At 44.6% G+C, this 25,658-nt stretch overlaps 1 protein-coding gene and 1 long non-coding RNA gene across 2 annotated transcripts; one reads left to right on the top strand and one right to left on the bottom strand.

The window, feature by feature from the left end:
• The first annotated feature begins 1,870 nt into the window (after nt 1-1,870).
• LOC307220768 lies at nt 1,871-2,959 on the top strand. Its single transcript, XR_013841082.1, has 2 exons — nt 1,871-2,473; nt 2,735-2,959. It is a non-coding gene; the product is annotated as an uncharacterized lncRNA (long non-coding RNA).
• Nucleotides 2,960-4,873: 1,914 nt separating this feature from the next.
• LOC307217798 (caspase-8-like) lies at nt 4,874-23,604 on the bottom strand. Its single transcript, XM_079979714.1, has 11 exons — nt 23,290-23,604; nt 20,195-20,538; nt 19,555-19,654; nt 17,809-17,944; nt 15,300-15,364; nt 13,424-13,457; nt 12,644-12,715; nt 11,594-11,667; nt 8,436-8,547; nt 6,954-7,482; nt 4,874-5,477 (listed from the first exon to the last, which is right to left on the bottom strand). The coding sequence occupies exons 2-11, from the start codon at nt 20,524-20,526 to the stop codon at nt 5,312-5,314; spliced, it is 1,620 nt and encodes a 539-aa protein (XP_079835840.1). The 5' UTR covers nt 20,527-20,538; nt 23,290-23,604; the 3' UTR covers nt 4,874-5,311.
• Between the last annotated feature and the right edge of the window lie 2,054 nt (nt 23,605-25,658).

Here is a 25,658-nt window from a genome sequence, read left to right as displayed (position 1 = left end):
TGAACTCCGGAATGAGGTGAGAACTGGGGGATTACCAAGCATTTTTAATACATCGATACCAGAGTATCACCCCAGTGGCGATGAGAAACGGGTTTTGTGGCCTGTGTGTGGTTTTCAACATTTAACTTGTGCTTTCTACAGCCGATCTATGATGGAATATTGCAACCTGTGCTCTGATAGATTGAAACAGGTATATTCCCGAACGACTGATAGTATTTATCTTTCCCAGCTTTTGTGACCTCCAGATATTGGACTACAACTCCCATCATCCATGACTATTTGCTATGTCGGATGGGGCTGATGGGATTTGGAGTACCCAAACACATTGAAGTACATGATCAAGCAATTGTAAAATTGTCAACAAGTCCCTGTCAGGGAAAGAGGTGGCTTAGAAGTAAATATTTAATAATATACTAATGCCCAGGTCTTAAGTGAGGGATGATGGGAAACTGAACTCTTTGATCTATAGGTAATCTTGCAATGGCTAGAGAGTTTAGTGCAATAATTTAGTTCAATAACTAAGCTCAGATTAGCCCTATGGAGAGATTGGCTCAAATCCTGCCTTCCCAGGTTTAACGCTAATCATTTCCCTCTGGAAGGGATCACAGGCAGCTGTGCCGTCAAAGCCGCCTCCTAATTATCAGGAAGCAGAGAACAATATAGGGCTAGATTTGACTTAACACCTGACATAGATGATATTGGGCAACTCCGTATGTTTCGTCTTCTTCCTGCTCGCCCATTGATTCCTTTCCTTCCTCTTTACAGAAAGCCGCCTTGGTGGAAATGGAGAAAAGTATCCAGCAAAAAATTGCATCCATTGAAGAGAGATATCGAATTAACGCCACTACTTTGGTAGAAGAAAATGCCATGCTCAGGTAAGGAGCTAAAATCTCTCCCAAGTCCAGAAACTCAGCCAAATATTTACCTTTGAGCTTCTTAAAGCGCTTTATTGCAGAATTCCTTGATTTATATTGCAACAGAGGTTAGCACATTCCTCAGGAAAAAATAATTTGGCTTTGTCTGTACTAGACATATTGTTCACCTGTCACCACAGCTGGGTGGGTGCTGATAACGGCAAGGTTGCAGGTTCGATCCCCATAAGGAATAGCTGCATATTCCTGCATTGCAGGGGGGTTGGACTAGATGATCCTCAGGGGCCCTTCCAACTCCATGATTCACAATCTATGAGTCTACCACACCCCTTTGAATATTCATTTACTCTAAGAGACAAGTTCTCAAAATTTAGATTTACTTATGTCACCTAATTTGTTATGTTTAAAACTTCCAAACTGATTTTAATTAACTTTCTGTTGGTTAAGTTATGGCATGACAAGGAGAAGGAAAGAAGCAGTAAGAACATTGTAGGAGAGCTTGCTTTTCCCTTCCCCTTCCTTCCTTCCTTCCTTCCCTCCCTCCTTCCCTTGGGAGCAGATTCTGGGTATGCATGCAGAGAAGAGAGGAAGTCCCATTGTGCAAGTGGAAAGTTGCTTGTGTGGCATTGGATACAACCCAGTGACTTAAAAGTCTTATTGGATCAGATTCCATGGTTTTCAGTGGGACTTAGTCATGAGTAGCTACTGCCCACTAGGACCTGAGGAGCTAAAGCAGACATAGCCAGCATGATGCTCTCCAGGTATCATTGGGCTACACCTTTGCATCAGCCCCAACAGCCAAGATGGTGGAAGTACACAACATACCGTATTTTTCGCTCTATAGGACACATTTTTTCCCCAACAAAAATTAAGGGGAAATGTGTGTGCGTCCTATAGAGCGAATGCAGGATGCGTGCCTAAGCCCAAAGCCAGAACAGGGAGACGGAGCTTGGGGTTAGCTGCGCAAAACCTCCGCAGGGCACCCCGCTGCTCTGTGGAGGCTTCAAAGGCTGCGCTCCGGGGGGCTTCAGGCAGCTATCCGCAAGCCTTCGGAGCGCAGACGGAGTTCCCGCTGCACCTCGAAGGCTTGCGGATAGCTGCCTGAATCCTGGAGAGCGAGAGGGGTTGGTGCACACCAATCCCTCTTGCTCTCCAGACTTCGCTTTGCTGGAGAGGTGCTGCACAGTTTTCCCTCTCTGCGCAGAGCCCCTTCAGCGAAGCGGGAGGAGAAATGGAAGGGGCTCCGTTTCTCCTGCCGCTTCGCTGAAGGGGCGCTGAGCAGAGAGGGGGAGAATTCCCCCCCCCCCGTTCTCCCCCTCCTATGGTCTGGTGCGTCCTATAGAGTGAAAAATACGGTATATAAAAGACACCATATTGGCTATCCCTGCTGTATGTAGTTGCATATACGGTGGTACCTCGGGTTACATACGCTTCAGGTTACAGACTCCACTAACCCAGAAATAGTACCTCGGGTTAAGAACTTTGCTTCAGGATGAGAACAGAAATTGCGCAGCGGCGGCGCAGCAGGCCCCATTAGCTAAAGTGGTACTTCAGGTTAAGAACAGTTTCAGGTTAAGAACGGACCTCCAGAACGAATTACCGTATTTTTCGCTCTATAAGATGCACCAGACCATAAGATGCACCTAGTTTTTGGAGGAGGAAAACGAGAAGAAAAAAATACTGAATCTCAGAAGCCAGAACAACAAGAGGGATCACTGCGCAGCGAAAGCAGCAATCCCTCTTGCTGTTCTGGCTTCTGGGATAGCTGCGCAGCCTGCATTCGCTCCATAAGACGCACACACATTTCTCCTTACGTTTTAGGAGGGAAAAAGTGAGTCTTATAGAGCAAAAAATACGGTAAGTACATAACCAGAGGTACCACTGTATATAAGTGCAGAAAGATTGTCTAATGCTACTAATCTCCTCCCCAGGCGCAAGCTCATTGAAAAGAATGAAGAGATCTATAATCAACGGGCCCAGCGATCGGGCAGCTATGAAGCATATGACTAGGGGTGTTCAGGGAAAAAGCAACAAAGGTTTGACCATGACATACTGCCAGAACCCTGAATTTAAAGCCACATATGCAATTCTGTAGTCAGAAAGGGAGATTATTTGTTGTTTACTTCAATCTTGTATCGTGTTTGTTTATATTTGCATGATGCTCTTCAGCTGAAGATCACAGAGTGGTACACAACATGAAAATAAAAATGAGAACAGAAGATGCAAACCAATAATCGTTCCCTCCTGCAAATTTCCCCTTTGGCTCAGGGCACAACGCTGAAGCCAGGCAGTCAGGAACCTTGTGGCCTAAGCCAGTTTCAAGAGGTAGTAATCATCCACAACTCCTTATTGTCCCACCAGTCTGGGTCAGGAGGTCCCCAGACCTTATTGGATGTCCCTTGAGATTCAGAAATGCAAGAGCGAAAAAGCACACTCCGACCTCTGAACAAGGAGCACACTAACCGGTAGGCCAAGAAAATGGGAATCAGGTGTTATGCCATAAAGTCCACCTAAAACATGTGAGGTAAAGGTAAAGGGACCCCTGACCATTAGGTCGTCGCGGACGACTCTGGGGTTGTGGTGCTCATCTCGCTCTATAGGCCGAGGGAGCCAGCGTACAGCTTCCGGGTCATGTGGCCAGCATGACTAAGCCGCTTCTGGCGAACCAGAGCAGTGCACGGAAACGCCGTTTACCTTCCCGCCGGAGCGGTACCTATTTATCTACTTGCACTGGTGTGCTTTCGAACTGCTAGGTTTGCAGGAACAGAGAGAGAACAACGGGAGCTCACCCTGTCGCGGGGATTCAAACCACCCACCTTCGGATCGGCAAGCCCAATGCTCAGTGGTTTAGACCACAGTGCCACCCGTGTCCATTAAAACATGTGAGGTAGTTAATTGCAATTATGTAAAAATAGTAGCTTGAAAGATCAAGTACTCAGTACAAATAGAATACTGCTATAAAGTTGGGAATGGGGAAAATAAAAGATAGACTACGTTGCCTTTCTTTGATTCTAATACAAACCTAAGGGATACCTGACACACATAACTCAGGAATAACTAGTGGACATGTGCACAGACATTGGGGGTGGGGGGAGAATACTCAATAAAGGAAAAACCCACTTTTTAGGAAATCAAACCTAATCAGAATTTACCAGCCAATAGAAGCTCTTCTGGCTGGAACTTTCCAGAACTTGAGTACATGTGATCTCACATTTGAACTGTTCCTTTTAATAAAGGCACCGTAACAGAACTTGAGCTAAAAGCCACAGGTAGATAATGCAGACATTCTCAGTACAGTGGGAGCTTGGTTTAAGAACAGCTTAGTTTATGAACTAGGATTAAGAACGCTGCAAACCCGGAAGTAGGTGTTTTGGTTTGTGAACTTTGCCTTGGAAGCAGAACATGTTCTGCTTCCTTTTGAGCGTGTGTTCCATTTGTAAATTGAGTCCCCCACTGCTATGGGAAAGCACGCCTTGGTTTAAGACGCTTTGGTTTTAGAACGGACTTCCGTAACAGATTAAGTTCATAATCAAGGTAACACTGTATTTGATCTCATCCCAAGTAATTAATCAGGTGGATTGGTGCAGCATATTAAAAAAAAAACCCAATATGACTGAACTAGGCACAATGTAACATCCAAGCTCCTTTGACTTAAATTTGGGAGAGCTAAGCAGAAATTTTAGCCTTAATGGGATTTTTTTTTAAAAAAATAATGCTTTAGCCTTGAGCACAAGGTCATGTCCAGAGTTATGCGCTATCTACTTAATAATTAAGTCATATTTGCATATTGCATGCCCTGCCATAAAACAGAGCTTCAACTCGCTGATCCTTTCTGAACTAGCTTTCATTTCTGCTTAGTTGCAGTGGGTGGGTGGGTAACTGTTAGTTGTTCCTATTATCACAGCTTTAGTCTTATACAGATATGCTAGCTTTTCACCGGTTCCATGTCTCTGTCCCATAAGGTTGTTTCCCCGAAAGAAAAGCACACACAGACACAGCCATTTTCCTGTTACTCATAAGAAAAAGCTAACTATTTTATCAGGCATTAAGGCAGGATTGAGGCCACACCAGCCAAGAGGATGCTTCTGTGGCGGCAGTTGTAGAAGCAGACAAAGATCTCTTTAGTTCAGAGTTGCCAAAACCTGCACGGTTCTTTCAGGGCGGGGGCATGTGTACATGATGACTATGCCATTTGCACACACTTATCTAGAAATGAGTGAATATGGTACACGGGCAGCTGAAGTACATTCTTCACTTCCAGTGAAGAGAACATGAGATGACTTCTTGTTCACTATTCCTACGTACATTCCAGGCGTCAGATGAAGTCTTTGGGATGCTCAAAGCATGGGCAAGATTATTTGAAAGGCAGAGTGTGCTTTCTTTACTCTTTCAAAAACCAAGGGCGCTTGTCAAGCGGTCAGCGACCCGCAGCAAAAACCCTACAGCTGTTTTGACTCGGGAGGAGGATCACTAGGCACTGGGAATATTAATTTCTTCCTGAGAGTGTAAGCTGGCTGTGGCATCTGCTTCTTTAGTCCATTTTTGTCTGAACGTTTGCTCACGTCATCATTGACTGCCGTAAGAATCGACAAGATATCTTCACGCCTGCAGAGAGAATGAGAAGGCAAATATATTAGAATGCAATATTGTTACCATTAAAGAAGAAAAGCAAAAAACCTGTTGCAATCCTGGACTTTTCTTTAGGATACTCTGAAATCCCTTAAGCCTAACAAGAATTTGTTAGGTGCATTTGTCTAGTCCTAAAGGAAAAAAGTTAGGGACACGGGTAGTGCTGCGGGTTAAACCACAGAGCCTAGGACTTGCCGGTCAGAAGGTCGGTGGTTCGAATCCCCACGATGGGGTGAGCTCCCGTTGCTTGGTCCCTGCTCCTGCCAGCCTAGCAGTTCGAAAGCACATCAAAGTGCAAGTAGATAAATAGGTACCGCTCCGGCGGGAAGGTAAACGGTGTTTTTGTGCACTGCTCTGGTTCGCCAGAAGCTGTACGCCGGCTCCCTTGGCCAATAAAGTGAGATGAGCGCCGCAACCCCAGAGTTGGCCACGACTGGACCTAATGGTCAGGGGTCCCTTTACCTTAAAGGAAAAAAGTTAGTGGTCCTCACCCCTTTTTCCTACTCAACCTATCAAACTTTAAAAGGCAAAACCAAGAGGAGTGCACATGCATATTCAATACAGCACCCTTAAAGATGCCTTATCCTACTAGATCAGGGATAGCTTGGGGGGTCTGGATCCTACCCTGCTGCCTCACCTTGGCTGAAGATAGTCTGCCATCGGATGAGTCAGCAGCTCGAACAGCAGTTAGTACTGTCCAAAAAGATGCTTGTCTCATGTCGTGCAGGGTGCCACTTTCCCAACTTGTGGAAAACAAAGGCGGCACCACAAACACCTCTGATTTTGCATCATGAAAGTCATTGGCCAAGCTGGTAGGCTGACCCAGACAGAACCATTTCCTAAGTCCATGTTTGTAGAGGTGCACCAGTCTGACCAGCCACTTTTAACCTGGCTGGCATGAGCCCTGTAGCTTTCCAGCTGGGCATGCCCTCCCTCTATGTTGTACACAAAGGAGAAATTAGCTTTCCCCAGAGAAACTGCAGCATCTCTCTTTAACAGCACCATGCAACATTTAACTAATGTCTATACAGTCGTATCTTGGTTCTTGAACAGAAAGTGTTCCGGGAGAACGGTTTGAAAACCAAGATGCAGCTTCCGATTGGCTGCAGGAGGAAAGTCCTGTAGCCAATCGGAAGCCGCGTCGGACATTCGACTTCCAAAAATCGTTCAGAAACCGGAACACGTTTGGAACCGAAACGTAAGAGTTCCAAGGCGTTCGGCAACCAAGGTACGACTGTATTTCAAAACGTTCAGTGGATTAGCCAACGCGAAGCCTTCTATAAAGTCAACCAAAATTGACCCACTGGAATGAGCTAACTTAACTCTGTTGCTTTCAATGGGTCTGCTAAGACCATGACTTAGTTACGTACAATCCCAGGTATTTTATCCAAAATGCCAGGTTAAAGCCGAGGAAAGACTGTCATACATAATACCGGTAAGTAAAAGTATCACCTTGGAACCAGGTCCCGCAGCTTCTTGCAGAGGACCTGAATGAACCATGTGCCACGCTGCACATCACGGTAAGAAAAATAACCATCCACTGTGGCCATGCCAAGGAGGAAGTCTGCCTCTTCGGGGATGCTTGAGGTCATCTGCTGTTGTGTCGGAATAAATCCTGAAGTTTGGGCATCTGCTCCAGGGGAGCCCAACTCGTGATTGTCTGCTTCAAGGTAAACAGGTTGGTGCGGCTTGCTACCTTGACACGCCTGGATGAAAAACAGTTTGGGCTTCTTAGCCAGTGAAGGACATTGTTTGGCTGTGAAGAAAGATGTGATTTTATTGATGGAGATGAGAGAGCCATCTGTCGCATAAATTTTCCCAGATTCACCGTGAGACAGAATGCAGCACACAAGACAATCACTGTCTTTCCAGTATTCAGAAGACTGCCAGTCGTTTAGAAGTTGGAGAAATTCGTCTGATGTCTTGTCATCATATTTTTTCACTTCAAACCCAAGCCATTTGAACACACTTTCCAATTCCACTGTCAGAGAGAAGGGGGAGAGCAGAGAGATGGCAGTAAACACCAACAAAACAGGTGTGCCAATTTAACAGGAAAAAGTTTGATGCATCAATTTAAACCCTGATCCCATAAAGGCAGCTTCCAGTTATACCTTTTATAATCAGGATTTCTATACTGTCATTAGGGTAAAACAGATTTGATACAATACAATCACTAATAAAAGTGTTTAATATAGAAATTACCGTATTTTTCGCTCTATAAGACGCACCAGACCACAAGACGCACCTAGTTTTTGGAGGAGGAAAACAAGAAAAAAAATATTCTGAATCTCAGAAGCCAGAACAGCAAGAGGGATTGCTGCGCAGTGAAAGCAGCAATCCCTCTTGCTGTTCTGGCTTCTGGGATAGCTGCACAGCCTGCATTCGCTCCATAAGACACACACACATTTCTCCTTACTTTTTAGGAGGGAAAAAGTGAGTCATAGAGCAAAAAATACGGTATTTGCTTTCCATCAATAATCACAACTACATTGACTATCCCAAGGCTAACACATTCCAGTAAGGTGCAGAATGAGGAAAACTGCATTGTGGAGAGGTTTGTAAAAAGCAATGAAAGCCTGCTCATTTCTACAGGATTAACCCAAATGTTTATTTCTATGCCAATTTCTATGCCATTTCTATGCCAAACATCTTCACCATGCCACCCATCTCCTTGAATACAGCTTTCAGTAGACAAGTTATGGTTGTTTTAGGAGTTTTCTCCAAGCTCTCAGACCCCGTAAGTTTCTTCAGCACTTAAGAGTACAAAAATCTAAGGACCTTTTCTGGACACTTCCATAAACGCAGAAAGGTTTCTGTACCCTGAAACCACATTAAACTTGCAAACCAACAATAACTTCCTTGCTACGTATATGAAAACACTTATTTTGAAAGGTATTAAAGAGAGACAAGACACATGCTTGACAAGTCACTTACTGGCATCTTTTTGAGATCCTGCTCTGGGTTTCAAATGTCCCTTGAAATAGACGTTATTAAAAATAAGGCAATATCCTCTGCGAGACCTGTCCATTTTATAGAGGGCAGATTCCTGTGGAATAAGGGGAAGTCAGACATCATCATCTTATCCAATCCGTTTTATCTATGTCACATCATCTCAGGCAGTGATACTGTTAGGTAGACTTTGGATTTATAGAAGCCCTCTTTATACGGTAACGTGCCTTACGTTGCTTACTTAAAAACACTGCTCGTTATGGCAAACTGTGCTCTGGATCTCTGCTCCAAAGACTTAACCCTAACATCACTACTGATCTTAAACCTAGATTGAAGGCTGGAGGTGAGTTTAAATACCTGTGGGATTCCTCAAGAAAATAAGATTTTCTGCAAAAAAGCTGTTTGTGCACAAGCATGGGCAGTGCTAGGATAGGTATGGCTCCTTAGCAAGGGTGGCGTAAAAGTAAAGGTAAAGGGACCCCTGACCATTAGGTCCAGTCGTGACCGACTCTGGGGTTGCGGCGCTCATCTCGCTTTATTGTCCGAGGGAGCCGGCGTACAGCTTCCGGGTCATGTGGCCAGCATGACTACGCCGCTTCTGGAGAACCAGAGCAGCGCACAGAAACGCCGTTTACCTTCCTGCTGGAGCGGTACCTATTTATCTACTTACACTTTGACGTGCTTTTGAACTGCTAGGTTGGCAGGAGCAGGGACCAAGCAACGGGAGCTCACCCCGTCGTGGGGATCTGAACGGCCAACCTTCTGATTGGCAAGTCCTAGGCTCTGTGGTTTAACCCACAGCGCCACCCACGTCCCATCGCAAGGGTGGCTTACGCCACACCAAATTCCTTGGAGAGGAAGTTAACAGTGTGCTGTTGAAGTGCCTTAGCAGTACAGTGGTACCTTGGTTCTCAAAACGAAAGCGCGCTTTCCCATAGAAAGTAATGCAAAACGGATTAATCTGTTCCAGACTTTTAAAAACAACCCCTAAAACAGCAATTTAACATGAATTTTACTATCTAACGAGACCACTGGTCCATGAAATGAAAGCAATAAACAATGTACTGCAGTCACACAATCAATGTCAGTAGGTGAACTGGGTCAAAGTCACAAAAACAAAAAAGAGCCACAAAAACGGAAATAGCAAAAACAGACCTCAGCGTAACACTCAAATTGGAAGCGTTGCACTCAGATCAGAAGCATAACACTCAAAATGGAGCATGTTCGGCTTCCGAAAAACGTTTGCAAACCGGAACACTTACTTCCAGGTTTGCAGTGTTCAGGTTTCCAAGTTGTTTGAGTACCAAGGCGTTTGAGAACCAAGGTACCAGTGTGTATTATATTAGTGCTAGCAGAATGGCATGCGCAAGAGAAGGGCAGCTAGCCAGAATGGTTTTACTTTTCTTTTTTTAATTCATTCTTTTATTTATATTTTATACACTTATTTACATTTTATACATTTATTTACAAAGTAATAATCATAAATAAATAAGAATAAAAATATGCACCCCACACCCGAGACCATACCACTGTAACTATCTAACTTCCCAAAATTTCAACACCTCTTGCGATGATTTGACCCCTTTCTGTTTTAACAGTGCAAATTCTACAAGCACCCTCCATATGTCCTCAAAATCATTTCTCCTGCATTTTCCCTGTCTTAACTTAATGGCACATGTTAATAGCTATATCCCACACCTCTTTATACCATTCTTCCATTTTATACTCTGCTTGCCCCTTCCACTTCCTAGCTATAATAATTCGTGCAGCTGTCAATAAATTTGTGAGCAAGTGCTTCACAGCCTGCAAACCTTCCACCCCATCGTAAATTGATAATAATGCTACCTCTGGACTTTTGGTCAACTTTAACCCAGTGAACTCTGTTATCTCCTTAAACACCCTTTGCCAATTTTTAAAAAAAACATATTTACACCCCCACCACATGTGAATATAACTCCCTGTTTCCTGGCATCCCCTCCAACATAATACCGAATATTCCTTGTTTATTTGATTTAATCTGACTGGTGTTAAATACCATCTCCAAATTAATTTAGAATAATTTTCTTTTCTTCATACAGACAACATTTTCAACGTACTATTCTCCCATATTTCCCCCCAGCTTTGACTATCTGCCACACCTCTTTTAATTTGTATTCTTGATCTTCCATTTCTACTAGTATTTTATAAATTTCACTGATTTCCCCTTTTATAACTGTATTTTCTTCTTTATCTCCCCCTTTTATAACCATTTTTTTCAAATTTTGTATATTCTTTGCAGTTCTTGTTTTCCCTTAACCACTTCTTTGTCCATTGCACCAGTTGTATACAGTTAAACCAAGTTATTTTACTTCCTCTTAGAACTTCTCTTATTTGTTCATTGCTTCTCATTTTCTCCACCCAATCCTTTATTCTAAGTATTTTCTTCACTTTCACTTTCCTTTTAAAAAAAAAAATTATTGGGAAGTCTTCTATCACCACCACCAGGATTAGCGGGGAATTTGTTGGTCTCAATTTTCCTTTATATTTCACATATCTCAATGATATTTCTTAATGAGGGATTTTCAATATTCTGCCACCATTGCCTATTTGGTTTGATAAAAAAAATATATTCACTAACTTCTCCCTCATTTCCTGTGTACCACTCTCTAACTACAGAATGGTCCTAATGGCAGGTTGCACAACACATTGCTGCAAAGCCGATATTTCCTGTTGCACAAGCTTTTGCCGGCGCAACTGTTGTGCTGGAAGTCATATGGTGACACCAGCTGGAGTTGGGAGTTCAATAGCATCCAGAGGACCACGAGTTCTCCATCCCTGTCTGGCAAACCTTTCCAGTAGATCAGCACAAAGCTATCCTGGTTACCCCTGGTTGTCCCAAGCTCCATTGGCAGGAAGCCCTCTTTCTATCTTAAGGTATCTCTCTTTATGAACAGATGCCAACTTTATATTTTGACCCATGTGCTTTTGTATTCTCAATATGCCAATAAAGGGGACAGACGGACCCGAGTTCAAGGTTTTTGGTCTCAAGCTCTACTGCTACCACTATTAAAGCACATGAACAGAATGAGGCTGTCAGGGGTTATTTACAGACTTAAGGACGGGCCAGTTGTATTCAATAAACCCTTCAGAACATTTGGCCAAACCTCTGCTGGTTTCAGCTGATCCTGTCCTGCAGGCTGTTGCAAACTTAGCTCTTGCATATTTCCAGCTTTTAAATCTGCAAGGCAAATACAGAGATGCACTTGGGTTCAGATTTTGGTTAGAACACTGCCTTAAAAATAAAAAAGTGTGACAAAAATAACCCCTTAAAAATGCAAAATCAATTTCTCTATGCCTGCATTTAGACAACCAATTCTCCACTTAACAGCCTCGGTCCAGTATACCTGAAGGAGCGTCTTCACCCCCATCGTTCAGCCCGGACACTGAGGTCCAGCACCGAGGGCCTTCTGACGGTTCCCTCTATGCGAGAAGCCAAGTTACAGGGAACCAGGCAGAGGGCCTTCTCGGTAGTGGCACCCGCCCTGTGGAACGCCCTCCCACCAGATGTCAAAGAGAAAAATACCTACCAAACTTTTAGAAGACATCTAAAGGCAGCCCTGTTTAGGGAGGCTTTTAATGTTTAATACGTTACTGTGTTTTAGTGTTTGCTGGAAGCCGCCCAGCGTGGCTGGGGAAACCCAGCCAGATGGGCGGGGTATAAATAAATTATTATTATTATTATTATTATTATTATTATTATTATTATTATTAACAAGCCGAGACGTGAATGAGCCTCGTGCTCCCAGCGTACCTGCTTCATTCCCTGCTTTGCACAGGCGAACTCTAGTTTCCTGCAGCGTTCAAACAGAGAAATCACGGTTCATGGCTTCTGAACACGACAGTACGTGAAGCTATGGTTTAAAGATGGTTTCTTCAGTTGCATATCAGTTTTCCCTGTTCAGATCTGAACGGGAAGCTAATCAAAGACTTCCTGGCTTGTTTGTAACTCAAACAAAGTGTGGAATGAAGTGGCTGATGGCGTTGAGGGCTCAAGGCTGCTTAGTCTTGAGGCTTGCTAAGCTGATATACAGGCCACTTTCAGACAATCATCTCTCTTTTCCTTTGTGCACATTCAATCAAAGACACCTCACAGACCCCTACACAGATAACAGCTCAGAATAACAAAAAAAGCAAGAACCTACGACCCATCTCACCTTGACTTGCACCAAAGGAGTGCAGATTTCCAGCATACTCCCTCATGCTCCCAGATTCTTCAGTGCGGGGATCTGTTTGGAAGGAAAAGGAAAAGGTGTTATAAAGGTGGTATAAATAATAAATTAATTAATCCAGAATTAATCCAGCTAGACTGGTGACTGGGAGCAGCCGCTGAGACCATATAACACCAGTCCTGAAAGATCTTCATTGGCTCCCAGTACGTTTCTGAGCACAATTCAAAGTGTTGGTGCTGACCTTTAAAGCCCTAAACGGCCTTGGCCCAGTATACCTGAAGGACTGTCTCCACCCCCATCGTTCAGCCCCCACTGAGGTCCAGCTCTGAGGGCCTTCTGGCGGTTCATTTCTCCCTACAAAAGTACTCAACTCTGCCACCACTACCCCCCATGCCCTCTTGTCAGCAGAATTATCAAGAATAGAAGGGTGCTGGATTTATAAGAGTATATATTTAAAGTAGACAAATAAATGAGCAAACTAAGTTAATTTGGATATGCAGAAAACATAAAAAATAAATTTAAGGAACCGCAGAAATAGGGGGATGGAAGTCAAGTTTTGAAATGTTAAAATGATTATAAAATTACTGAAATGTATAAAATTGAAAATCATATTTTTTTAAAAAAGAATAAAAGGGTGCCATTTATAAAACAACGACTTAGCCGTGTCCATTTATTTCAGTGGGTTTACTCTGAGTAAAACTTAGTTGAAGACAACCCTTAGATCTAAATATGTGTATTAGGAAGGCAAGACCTTTCAATACTCACAATGATTTCTTGGTGGGTCATTGACAGAGAGTCCCTGTATGGGAAACAAAAGAAAGATTTCACTTGCAAATATTCCATGCAGAGAAGAGAAAAGCAACAAGATCATGACCAAAAGCATCTGATCACAAGATATTTAGTCAGGACGCATTAAACTGCTCTGATCCTTCTTTTTAAATTACATCTTCATCACCAGCTGGGTTTGCGCATCACACCAAGCCAAACTGTGGCTTAATATGAATGTGCATATTTCCATAAAGGAAATTGTGGCTGCTTTGCTCCTGCCGAGGTGTTCAGTTGCTAACTTATACCACAGTTTGTATTACCATGTTGCCCGAACATAGGTTCATGGTTTAGCCCTCACCAGACTAACACAAGCAGTAACCAAGCTTTACTTTTGATTCTAGCTCAGCATAGCAGCAGAATGATCAGAGAGAAGAGGCTGCAATTTCCTCTCTCTGAGCCTGTGCCCTTGTGGCTAAGCCATCGTTTGGCCCTGGCTGATGTGCCACCACTGATGTGTCACAGTGTTAATCTGTGTGCCTCTTCTGCGCATACATGAGAGCTCAAAGTTTGAAATAATTTCTATACACTAAATGTGCTTAATAGCATCCATGCACCTTTGCACATCCTGATAAACTAATTGCAGCCTTCTGAAAAGGAAAGGTGGGGTTTTAGCAGTAGCTTCTGCTACAACGAAATGGTGCTTAGATGCAGCAAAGACAATTAACTACAAAGGGGAATCGTTGCGCTCAAAGAGGCAACAAAGGACAGCACACAAGACAGGTTTCTATCCAGATCAGTAGCACCAACATTATTGGACTATGCAGAGATGACAAGGCTAACTGGGAAAATCAGAAACCAGGAGGATCAAAACTTCAATAAAGAATGGGACAAATTTTCATTATATTGGAAAGATCGCTGTAAACACTTGAACTCTTTGGCAGGTTTTGAATAACTCTTGCAATGTTAAACAGACTTTGGATACAATGGAGGAGGGTAAATTAGATGGACTTATAATATGTAGTTTAAAAAGTTATGTAAAGTACCCATGGAGGGGAGGAGGGAAGTCTTGAGATTCAGAAGAATCTTGTGTTATTTCTATTATTTGTGATTATAAATGTGAATGGAGTTGTAAAATAAAATGTGAATGGAGTTGTAAAAATAATATAAGGCAAAATGAATGAAGGCATCTAACTAAGTACACCTAAGAAGAGAAGCATAAAAACGGACCATGCACAAAATGCAGTATGGTTAAACTATTTCCACTTTGTGTGAATTTTAAAAAATAGCTACCAAACCAGTAGCAAGACAAGAGCCAAGTGAGCAACACTGACCTGTCACTCCACTGATGTGGGGGTGTGTGTGTCTATATGCATTTTATAATATATAAAAAAGTTTTTTTGTGTGTGAACACACAGATACCCCCCACCCCACCCTTCTTCCCATAAACAAACAAATAAGGGTCACGTATTGCTTGATGGGGTTAAGTGGGAACCAGGTCCGAAAACATCGTAGACTACCCCTGAAAGCAGCAATCAATTTACACAAAGTTGGGGGTGGGGAATCAAATGGTGTACAGTTTATACCTCAGGTTGAAGTAGCTTCAGGTTGAGCATTTTCGGGTCGCGCTCCGCGGCGACCCGGAAGTAACTGGGTGCGTTACTTCCGGGTTTCGCCACTCGCGCATGCGCAGACATTCAAAATGACATCACACACATGCGCGGAAGCGGCGAATTGCGACCCACGCAGATGCACAGACGCAGGCTGCGTTTGCTTCAGGATGTGAACGGGCCTCCGGAACGGATCCCGTTCGCATCCAGAGGTACCACTATTTAACAAAATGATAGATAGAAGGAAATATTTTCTTGCAGCATACCTTGAGTAAATAAAATCCACCAGCACCAGGAGAGGGCAGAGATTCCATGCTTTGTTCTTTAGACTCTGCCGGTTACAAGGGATGAGAGAACAAAAAAGGATGAGAGCCGTGTCTTCCTTTGCCTAGCAAGAACTAAACTACGTAATAGGAATAATCGGTATAGATGACTGGTCCTAAAAGTCTGCTGTAAGGATTAAGCTGAGGGAGCTCTAGGTAGTCAACTATCAACAAACAGAACAGAATGGAAGGCTTTTGCACAGCCTGTCTCCATTTGGCCGCCTCTCCTGGTATGTCCCACGGAGGAACTTACGGTCTTCAAACAAAAACATCCTGAAGGTCCCAGGCCACAGAGAGGTTAGGCTGGGCTGAACTAGAGCCAGGGCTTTTTCGGCTGTGGCTCCGATCTGGTGGAACGCTCTGTCACAAGAGACTAGGGCTCTGCGGGACTTGACTCTTTCCGCAGGGCCTGCAGGACGGAGCTGTTCCGCCAGGCCTTTGGCCAGAGCACAGCCTGACTCCCTCCTTTGGCAATCTTCACAGAACTTTAGCCTAATGGTTGCCATCAATTTGAGTTGAATTAATTTTAATGAAATGATTTTAGAATGTTGTATTATTTTATTGTTGTTAGCTGCCCTGAGCCCGGCTTCGGCTGGGGAGGGCGGGATATAAATAAAAAATTATTATTATTATTATTATTATTATTATTATTATTATTATTATTCAGATGTTGTTGGTCTCCCAACTTGCACCAGACCCAGCCAGCATGGCCAACGTTGCCGGTCTGCAACTCCAAACACTCCTAGTTTAGTTGAGCTTTCTGTACTGCAGGGGATAAGACTAGATGACTTTAAGGGTCCCCTTCTACCTCTACAATCCTATGATCGCTAGCATTATGGCTGGGGCTTATGGAAGCTCAGGACCAAAACTTCTGAAGGACCACTGTGGCGTTTGCCCTCCTAGGTGACATCATGCTGGGTCATAAGGAAAGGGTTAAATGAGTGTGAAGTGATTGGCAAGTGGGAACCCAAGGGGAGGAGTTAGAGATAGAGTTAGTGTTGTTGAGGGTCAGTCGGGTGTTAGAGAAGGGAGAGTGAGGATACGCCTGTGGGTTGGGATAGGTTGATGTGAGAGAGTGAGAGAATCTGTTATGAGGAGTCAGATAAGACAGTTGGGATAATTAAAGGTAAAGGTAAAGGTACCCCTGCCCGTACGGGCCAGTCTTGACAGACTCTGGGGTTGTGCGCCCATCTCACTTAAGAGGCCAGGGGCCAGCGCTGTCCGGAGACACTTCCGGGTCACGTGGCCAGCGTGACATCGCTGCTCTGGCGAGCCAGAGCCGCACACGGAAACGCCGTTTACCTTCCCGCAGGTAAGCGGTCCCTATTTATCTACTTGCACCCGGAGGTGCTTTCGAACTGCTAGGTTGGCAGGCGCTGGGACCGAGCAGCGGGAGCGCACCCCGCCGCAGGGATTCAAACCGCCGACCTTTCGATCGGCAGGTCCTAGGCGCTGAGGCTTTAACCCACAGCGCCACCTGCGTCCCTCGTTGGGATAATTAGTTTGAAGTTATTAGGAAGGTATAGGCCGGTAAGGAAACTAGTATTAAGAAACTGACAAGAAAAATTATCTGAAACCATAAACTAGTTAAGGCTTATAAAATAAACTTGTTTATTTGGTTTAATGTTAAAAACTGTCTGGACTCCATGTGTACCTGAGAGAAACGGGTTGGTGGCAAAGGGGAAGCAATCCCAGTGGTGGCACAGGGATCAATAGACCGTCAAACGTCCGAGGACCTTGTGTGATCGCCACAACCACACATTCCTCGCCATCCCTGCCCCCAGCCATAGCGCTGATGATAGGTATTTGATTTACCCTGAACACAGAGCATTATTATTCCTGTTTACATACAAAGAAGCGAGGCAGATAGCCGAGTGGTCTTGAGCAAGTCGCCCAAACTACAGGGCATTCATCTCCACAACCCCATTTCCGTCTCAACATTCACATCTGACATGGATGAGAATAATTCATGTTAGAAAGTCAGCGGGGAAACCAGGAGCGAGTTAGGAATGAATTCAAGATTTCTTAAGGCAGATTAAACAAAAAGGAAATGTATTAAATGATTAAATAATAAAAAAGGAACAAATTGGGATCAGAAAAAGTGAATGATAAAACACTGATTCATAGATTTAAAACACAGGTGAAAAGTAACCAATGAATTTGCCGATCCAGCTATAGAGGTTTTTTTTTTAGAAGGGGTTTAACTTCCCCCCTTCTTTTCTCCCTGATGCCTCTTCTTGTTATAAAAACTTAGCCCTCTTCTACCCCACTTTACAGTGAACCTGGCAAGGCCAAATCTAACACATACCCATTTTTAAATTGGGTCTTAGTTGCATTGCCATTATCAACCTACACGAGACAACATCAGTAGCTACTGTCTGATAAGATAAGAGGAACAACTAAGTTCATTTTGGTCAATTTGTAAGGAGATGATCTACTCAAAATTAGACACCTTGTCTTTCTTTATATGCTGCCAGTATTTTCAGGAGTTCGGGCGATATCTTCTGACAGGTTTCTTCCAGCAGAGAGATATTGGTCTCTGATATAAGGCATTGCTTCTCCAGGCAAGTCAACAGTTCTAGAGCAGACTAGGAGAAAAAGTAAACACAATAGCTGCGTCCTTGCTTATATCTCAAGCCCCAGCCAGGAATCACCAAGTCTTTCTACATTTTAAGAGAAGTGTTTCTCAGCAACAACAAACTCCCATGCGTTTCCTGTGCTCCCCAACCAAAGTGACGAAATTATTCTGAAAGCCAACACAGAACAGGCCAAATAAATCCCTGCAACTTTACAGACCTAGTCTTTTTTTAAACACTGAGCATCTCAGATGGTATCAGGAGCAGCCAGAGTCAAGTGTAGGTCAGCAATTTTTTTAAAAAAAGTGTCAGTACAAGTTAACTCTTTAGTCAATGAAACCAAACCAGTGCAGGCCTATTGATCCAATGAAGCAGTTGTGAGGAGTGAAGATCCCAACCTTCTCAATACTCTCTAACGTTCCTCCTCTCCAGGGTCATTCCCAGTCGCATTTGTAATAGTTGTTATTGGCCCAGTATACCTGAAGGAGCATCTCCACCCCCATTGTTCAGCCTGGACACCGAGGTCCAGCGCCGAAGGCCTTTTGGCGGTTCCCTCCCTGCGAGAAGCGAGGTTGCAGGGAACCAGGCAGAGGGACTTCTCGGTAGCGGCGCCCGCCCTGTGGAACACCCTCCCATCAGATGTCAAGGAAATAAACAACTATCTGACTTTTAGAAGACATCTGAAGGCAGCCCTGTTTAGGGACGTTTTTAAATTTTGATGTTTTATCATGTTTTTTTATAGTCTGTTGGGAGCCACCCAGAGTTGAGAAACTCAGCCAGATGGAAGAGAGAGAATTTTATACAATATTCTATGCAATATTTTAATGTTTCTTTTATTTATTGCTTTGTGAGCCGCCCACATAACTTCCATTATGGGGTAACTATATAAACGTAAGAGGGACGCAGGTGGCGCTGTGGGTTAAACCACAGAGCCTAGGACTTGCCGATCAGAAGGTCGGAGGTTCGAATCCCTGTGACGGGATGAGCTCCCGTTGCTCGGTTCCTGCTCCTGCCCACCTAGCAGTTCAAAAGCACGTCAAAGTGCAAGTAGATAAATAGGTACCGCTCCGGTGGGAAGGTAAACGCCGTTTCCATGAACTGCTCTGGTTCACCAGAAGCGGCTTAGTCATGCTGGCCACATGACCCGGAAGCTGTACGCTGGCTCCCTCGGCCAATAAAGCGAGATGAGCGCCGCAACCCCAGAGTCGGCCACGACTGGCCCTAATGGTCAGGGGTCCCTTTACCTTTACATAAACGTAAAAATAATATAAATATGTGCAAGTTGCCATGTTTTCACACAGTGAGTTTATCCCATAATGAACATGCATGTGTATGTTGCAAGTTCTCCGTGACAGAGAAGCAACGCACATGCTCAAATGGGCTTCTTCTTTCTCTTTACTCGGTGACATGATCCAAAGTTTACCCAAATACAGAAGTCACAGACTACAGCTCCCAGCAGCCCCATCAGGACATCTGGAGGGCACCAAGTTGGGGAAGGCTGTCCTACTGCTCCTTTCCTTAACTCTCACACTGACCATCACAGTACAGTCACAATCTTTCTGGGCATTTCCTCCAGCCCACTAGAATGGAACTATTTTTAAAAGCCCTTACTCTTTACTTACATCAGTGGATTGCTTCTTTGGGATATGGTCCCTCAGAAAGAACACAGCAGTCTTCAAACATTCCTTAGTGAACCCTTCTGACAAATCATACAGCATCTGCCTGTGTGACAAGAGTTTGGTGAGGCAATTTTGTGATTACTATCTAAGCCAGGGGGACGCGGGTGGCGCCGCAATCCCAGAGTCGTTCGCGACTAGACCTAATGGTCAGGGGTCCCTTTACCTTTACCTATCTAAGCCAGGGATAGTCAACCTTTTTATACCTACCGCCCACTAATGCATCTTTCCTGATGGTAAAATGTCCTTACCGCCCACCAGTGCTCGATGGAAGAGGATTCAGCTTGTGCCATAGAACCCTCTACCGCCCACCTAGAATCCTGCAACGCCCACTAGTGGGCGTTAGGGATCAGGTCAACAACCCCCTGATCTAAGTCTTAGAAACCTGGCTTCCCAACCAGCACCACCCAACCCAAACATCCACAGAACCAGAAGTCTCTGATGGCAGCTGTCCAGGTTCAAGGTCTCCCCACCAAACAGCTAGCAAATAAATAAATAAATATGTTTTTATGCCCACCAGAAGGAAGGGAACATATCAGCCAATGTCTTTCAAGCAGAACGGCATCTTCAGAAATGGAAGACTCACCGATATTCAGATACTCTCCCTCTTCGAGGCAGATCTTTTTCAACTGCAGCTTTGGTATAGTCAAGCTTCGCCAGCAGGCTGATATTCTTAATTCTGTAAAGAAGTTCTGCTACTATAAAGTTGTCCTCCTCGTTTAGTATGTCTTCGTTCATGAGATAATGGAAAAGATTGTGTGCCGACTCCACAGTTTCCAACTTCTTCCAGGGGATGAAATCAATGCAGAAAAACTTAAAAGCCTCCAAATCTTCGCTTCCCAGGTTCTTATCAATTTCCAGAAGACTATGGTTCAGCTTTCTACTGTCGCTGTTAATCATGATGGCGGCTTTCATCATGCGCTAAGAATTCTAACAAGGGAGAGAAAAGCAAGCAAGGAGTTGGTGTTGAAGGAGAAACCACTCAGTAGCCACCAATACACAATCAAACAACAACAACAACAACAACAAGTAGTACTGGGAATTAAGTAAAAGCAGAGATCTAAACCATTCCAACGGAAATTGCAGCAGCTATTTCAGTTAGATATAACAAACACTGTGTATTTGTATGTTGTTGTTTTTTTAGAATAAATGCTTATAGCTAATGAAGCAATATCCTGCAGTCTTATGAAGAAATATCCTGTTCTTAAATTCACATATATACACAAACAAACCCTGTGAATAACTTTGCAAATGCTATGTCAACAAATTCTACTTCAATAGTGGTGTCAAGTCATTTTTTGATAGGATGCCTGAAACAAATTCTGTTAAAACGCAAGAAACAGACACCTGCTTGAAGACCTCAAGCCCAGAATTCATGTGACAATGACTCAATGGGTCACCATATCAAGTTAATTTGGGAATGTAATCCACCACCTCCTGCCAACCTAGCAGTTTGAAAGCACGTCAAAGTGCAAGTAGATAAATAGGTACCGCTCCGGCGGGAAGGTAAACAGCATTTCTGTGCGCTGCTCTGGTTTGCCAGAAGCAGCTTAGTCATGCTGGCCACATGACCCGGAAGCTGTACGCCTGCTCCCTCGGCCAATAAAGCGAGATGAGCACCGCAACCCCAGAGTCGGTCCCGACTGGACCTGATGGTCAGGGGTCCCTTTACCTTTACCTTACTAATCCACCACACCAAAAACTTTGGGTCTTTTAAATAGAAAATAATGCACAACAATAATTAAAAAAAGAAAGAAACCAACAAAGAATTAAGTTGTAAGGCATGAATAAGAACCAACTGTTGGTTTTCAGTCTGGAGATAAAAGTCTGATTAAGAAATTCACCAGTTCTCTAATGCAGCAGAATCAAGGCCCGAAAGACGGAACCAGGCCAGAGAAAATATCTGGCAGCCCAACAACAACAACAACAACACAGTCCTCAACAAGCTTACCTGTGCTCTCACATCCCTGTGCATAGGTAAAGGTAAAGGGACCCTGACCATTAGGTCCAGTCGTGGCCAACTCTGGGGTTGCGGCACTCATCTCGCTTTATTGGCCAAGTGAGCCGGCGTACAGCTTCCGGGTCATGTGGCCAGCATGACTAAGCCGCTTCTGGCGAACCAGAGCAGTGCACAGAAACGCCGTTTACCTTCCCGCCGGAGCGGTACCTATTGATCTACTTGCACTTTGACGTGCTTTTGAACTGCTAGGTGGGCAGGAGCAGGGACAGAGCAACGGGAGCTCACCCCATCGTGGGGATTCGAACCGCCAACCTTTTGATCGGCAAGTCCTAGGCTCTGTGGTTTGATCGGCAAGTCCTAGGCTCTGTGGTTTAACCCACAGCGCCACCCGCATCCCTTCATCCCGGCGCATACGACAGCCCAATACTTGGCTTTCCAGGTCCATGAATTGCAGGGTTTGAACTAAAGGACTCTTGGGGGGGGTGTCACCTCTAACTATACAATTCTATTGTTCAAACGTCCCTTTGAACTTATAAGAGAGGGTTGGGCTCCAGGGTGAAGGGCACCTGTCATTTCCTATGAACGGGCTCAGAAAATGCTCGGGCCACAAACTGCTCAATGTGGGCACCCCAAAACAGTTCCCTGGCATCTCCCAAGGCCCCTTAAGCCTCCTGATTTTTGCAAATTTTAAAAGTTTGGTTTATTTCACTTTTCAGATGCAAGCTCTAGCTTCCTATCTTACTTTCTTCTTCCCGAAAGCCAAAGGACAGTATTTGTGTGTGAGTGTGTGTTTTTAAAAAAGCAGGGAAACACGTGTTAAGTGTTTGGGGAAAGTATTTAGGAGGCCTGCATGAGTGATTATTTTGAAGGGCTGGATGTACTTCTTTGGGAAAAAGCGTTTGAAATGTTTCCTGTTCAAGTTTGGGGCCGGGTTCGGGTTTTTGCTTTTAAGAGATCTGTTCCCTGAGTGGGCTTGTGTGGGTGAACATATTTTTTTGGAGACAAGAGGAAATGTGACAGCGACAACCCCTGTCTTTAGCAAATAACACTTCCGGCCAACTAAAAATAAAAATAAAATAAAGGCCGCTCCTGATAAGCCAGACAGCACATTTTGATCGCTTGATTAATAATTTTCTGCATGAAGAAAAACCGGAAGAGGGGAGTTGCCATCTTAAGCCGTCTGAGGAAAAAAAGCGTCTTCTAAGATGGTGTCTAAAGTGCCACCTGATTATAAAAATAATGCGCCCCCCCCCCTCAAAAAACAACCAACCTATCTTTTATGTAGATGCAAATGTCGGCAGATTTTGATGAACTAAGCTTTTTCTTCTTCTTCTTAGGTGGTAACGGAGGCAGGAAAGATCCTGGCCCACGGGGCACAACTTGGTGTAGCACTGTAGATCTTCACTGGTTGCCTTCTAACCCCTTACCTGGGAGTAAGTTCCCCTGAAGTCAACAGGACTTACTTCTGAGAAGTCACGGCCAGGCTATCCTAGTTTCGCTTTGGTATTGACTTAGCGGTGCCTGGTGGATGGGAAAAGGAGATAATCTGATTTCCTGGAAAAGGGGCGGCTCGCCGTCGGAAGGTGGGGTGCAAGCAGCTTAATTGCGATTATGATTAATTGTTAGATTTGGACACACACACACACACACACACACACTTTTCACCCGCAGATCTCCGGGCAGTTGGCAGCGCAAACCTCCCCTCCCCCCAAAAAACTTACTTTTTGTTTCTAAATAAGACACCCAGCCAGGCCTCCCGATCTTTCAACATGAGTTTCTGGGCTTTGAGATCTTATAAAGTTCAGATGCCGGAGAAAGGAAAACAAAACAAGGCGCAGGATCGGAGCGGCGGAGGAAACTTCGCCCAACTTCGCCCCGATTCCCACGGAGTTTAGCAAAGAGGAATCGCGCAGCCGCCGCTCCACGCTGCCTCCTGCAATTTTTTTTGAATTTCCTGGTCCGATCCTTGCTTCGTCTTGCCTTGCGCGGCTGCACGTAGACAAGGAAGCGCCACCCACTCAACTCTTACGGCCCTAAAAATAAAATTATTTCCGCCTGCTTGACGGGAGTTCCCTGAGAAAGCGGCCGCTGGATGTTGCAATATATCAGGGACATTCCCCGCACAGAAGGGCAGCGGGGGCTTTGCTGCTAGTTTCCGTTTGCCTTTAAAGAAATCGCCGCCTTCTCTTAATTTTGTAATAAGACACGGAAGGATGGGAAGGAGCCCCCGGTGATTGCTTCCTTGCTCCTGGGAGGTTGTTGGTTGCTTTTTTTTTTGCAAAACGTGCATTTAAAATGCGCTCAGTACTGGAAACGTAAAGCATTCTTTGTTGTTGTTGTTGGGTTGTGAGATTTGTTGAAATGGCGTATGTTTAAGAGCTGGCCACTTTTAAGCTTGCTAAACATTGGTAAACTTTTTAAACATTGCTAGGGAGTCGTCAGGGACGCAGGTGGCGCTGTGGGTTAAAGCCTCAGCGCCTAGGGCTTGCCGATCGAAAGGTCGGCGGTTCGAATCCCCGCGGCGGAGTGCGCTCCCGCTGCTCGGTCCCAGCGCCTGCCAACCTAGCAGTTCGAAAGCACGTCAAAGTGCAAGTAGATAAATAGGGACCGCTTACCAGCGGGAAGGTAAACGGCGTTTCCGTGTGCGGCTCTGGCTCGCCAGAGCAGCGATGTCACGCTGGCCACGTGACCCGGAAGTGTCTCCGGACAGCGCTGGCCCCTGGCCTCTTAAGTGAGATGGGCGCACAACCCCAGAGTCTGTCAAGACTGGCCCGTACGGGCAGGGGTACCTTTACCTTTACCTTTAGGGAGTCGTCAGCCTTCGGGCGGGGGCGGGAGGGTCCACGACACATGCTTGATAAGTTAGGGAACTCTCACGGGGGCAATTTCCCTTTCCACTAAAACCAAACATGCCCGGGCAAGTTTCCCAAACCACCCTTGCCACCTTCAAGCCAGATCCTTCTGAGATAAAGGTAAAAAGTCAAATCCATCCAATCGACAGCAGATGTCCTTGAATTCTCACGATTCCTGGGGGCGGGGGGGGGGTGACCTAAACGTCCTACCTAATCACCCATCAATGCCAGATTTACGTGTAAGCTAAACAAGCTATAGTTTAGGACCCCACTCTCTTGGGGGCCCCCAAAAATTTAAAGGAAAAAAATCTGGATGTACATTTCCAAAATATAAGATAAAAAATGAAATAAAACCTACATATAGCAACAGTGTTTTGTGTTGTGTAGGCTCCTAGGAGGTAAGTAATGGGCCCCACCTGCTAGCCTGCTCCCTAAAATATCACTGGTTTGCTCATTTCTATATATAGGGTGCCTACATTCTGCATGATCACTGCAGATGGTGACAGCAGCCACGAAATTAAAAGACACCTGCTTCTTGGGAGAAAAGCAATGACAAACCTAGACAGCATTTTAAAAAGTAGAGACATCACCTTGCCAACAAAGGTCCGTATAGTAAAAGCTATGGTTTTCCCAGTAGTGATGTATGGAAGTGAAAGCTGGACCATAAAGAAGGCTGATCGCCGAAGAATTGATGCTTTTAAATTATGGTGCTGGAGGAGACTCTTGAGAGTCCCATGGACTGCAAGAAGATCAAACCTATCCATTCTGAAGGAAATCAGCCCTGAGTGCTCACTGGAAGGACAGATCCTGAAGCTGAGGCTCCAAGACTCTGGCCACCTCATGAGAAGAGAAGACTCCCTGGAAAAAAGCCTAATGTTGGGAAAGATGGAGGGCACAAGGAGAAGGGGAGGACAGAGGACGAGATGATTAGACAGTGTTCTCGAAGCTAAAAGCATGAGTTTGACCAAACTGCTGGAGGCAGTGGAAGACAGAAGTGCCTGGCGTGCTCTGGTCAGTGGGGATTACTTCTAGGTATCTGGACAGGTTTGCAACCTTACAGTCGGATCCCACATGAGTTATTTCCAAAAGAGGCAGATATAATATTGCCTGCTGCAACAAAAGGAACAGAAAGTCTTGTGGCACCCTACAGATGAACGTATTTATTATTTTAGTCTTTAAGGTGGCACAACAATCTTAGCTCTTTATAGAGAGTTCAGCATGCTAAAGACTCAACCTCC

The sequence above is a fragment of the Podarcis cretensis genome, assembly GCF_951804945.1.
Source record: "Podarcis cretensis genome assembly, chromosome: 1".
Classification (NCBI taxonomy): Eukaryota; Metazoa; Chordata; class Lepidosauria; order Squamata; family Lacertidae; genus Podarcis; species Podarcis cretensis.
Note: the sequence above shows the minus strand (reverse complement) of the source record. Positions and strands in the feature narration are given on the sequence as shown.

Bases quoted from the DNA above. Each gene is read 5' to 3' on its own strand.
- LOC307217798 (XM_079979714.1), bottom strand. From the start codon at position 20,526: ATGATGAAAGCCGCCATCATGATTAACAGCGACAGTAGAAAGCTGAAC. The intron at 17,945-19,554 runs GTAAGTAAAGAG...TTTTTCTCCTAG, and splicing joins CAAAGAAGCAATCCACTGAT to TCTGCTCTAGAACTGTTGAC. The intron at 7,483-8,435 runs GTAAGTGACTTG...TCTCTCTGACAG, and splicing joins AGGATCTCAAAAAGATGCCA to TGGAATTGGAAAGTGTGTTC.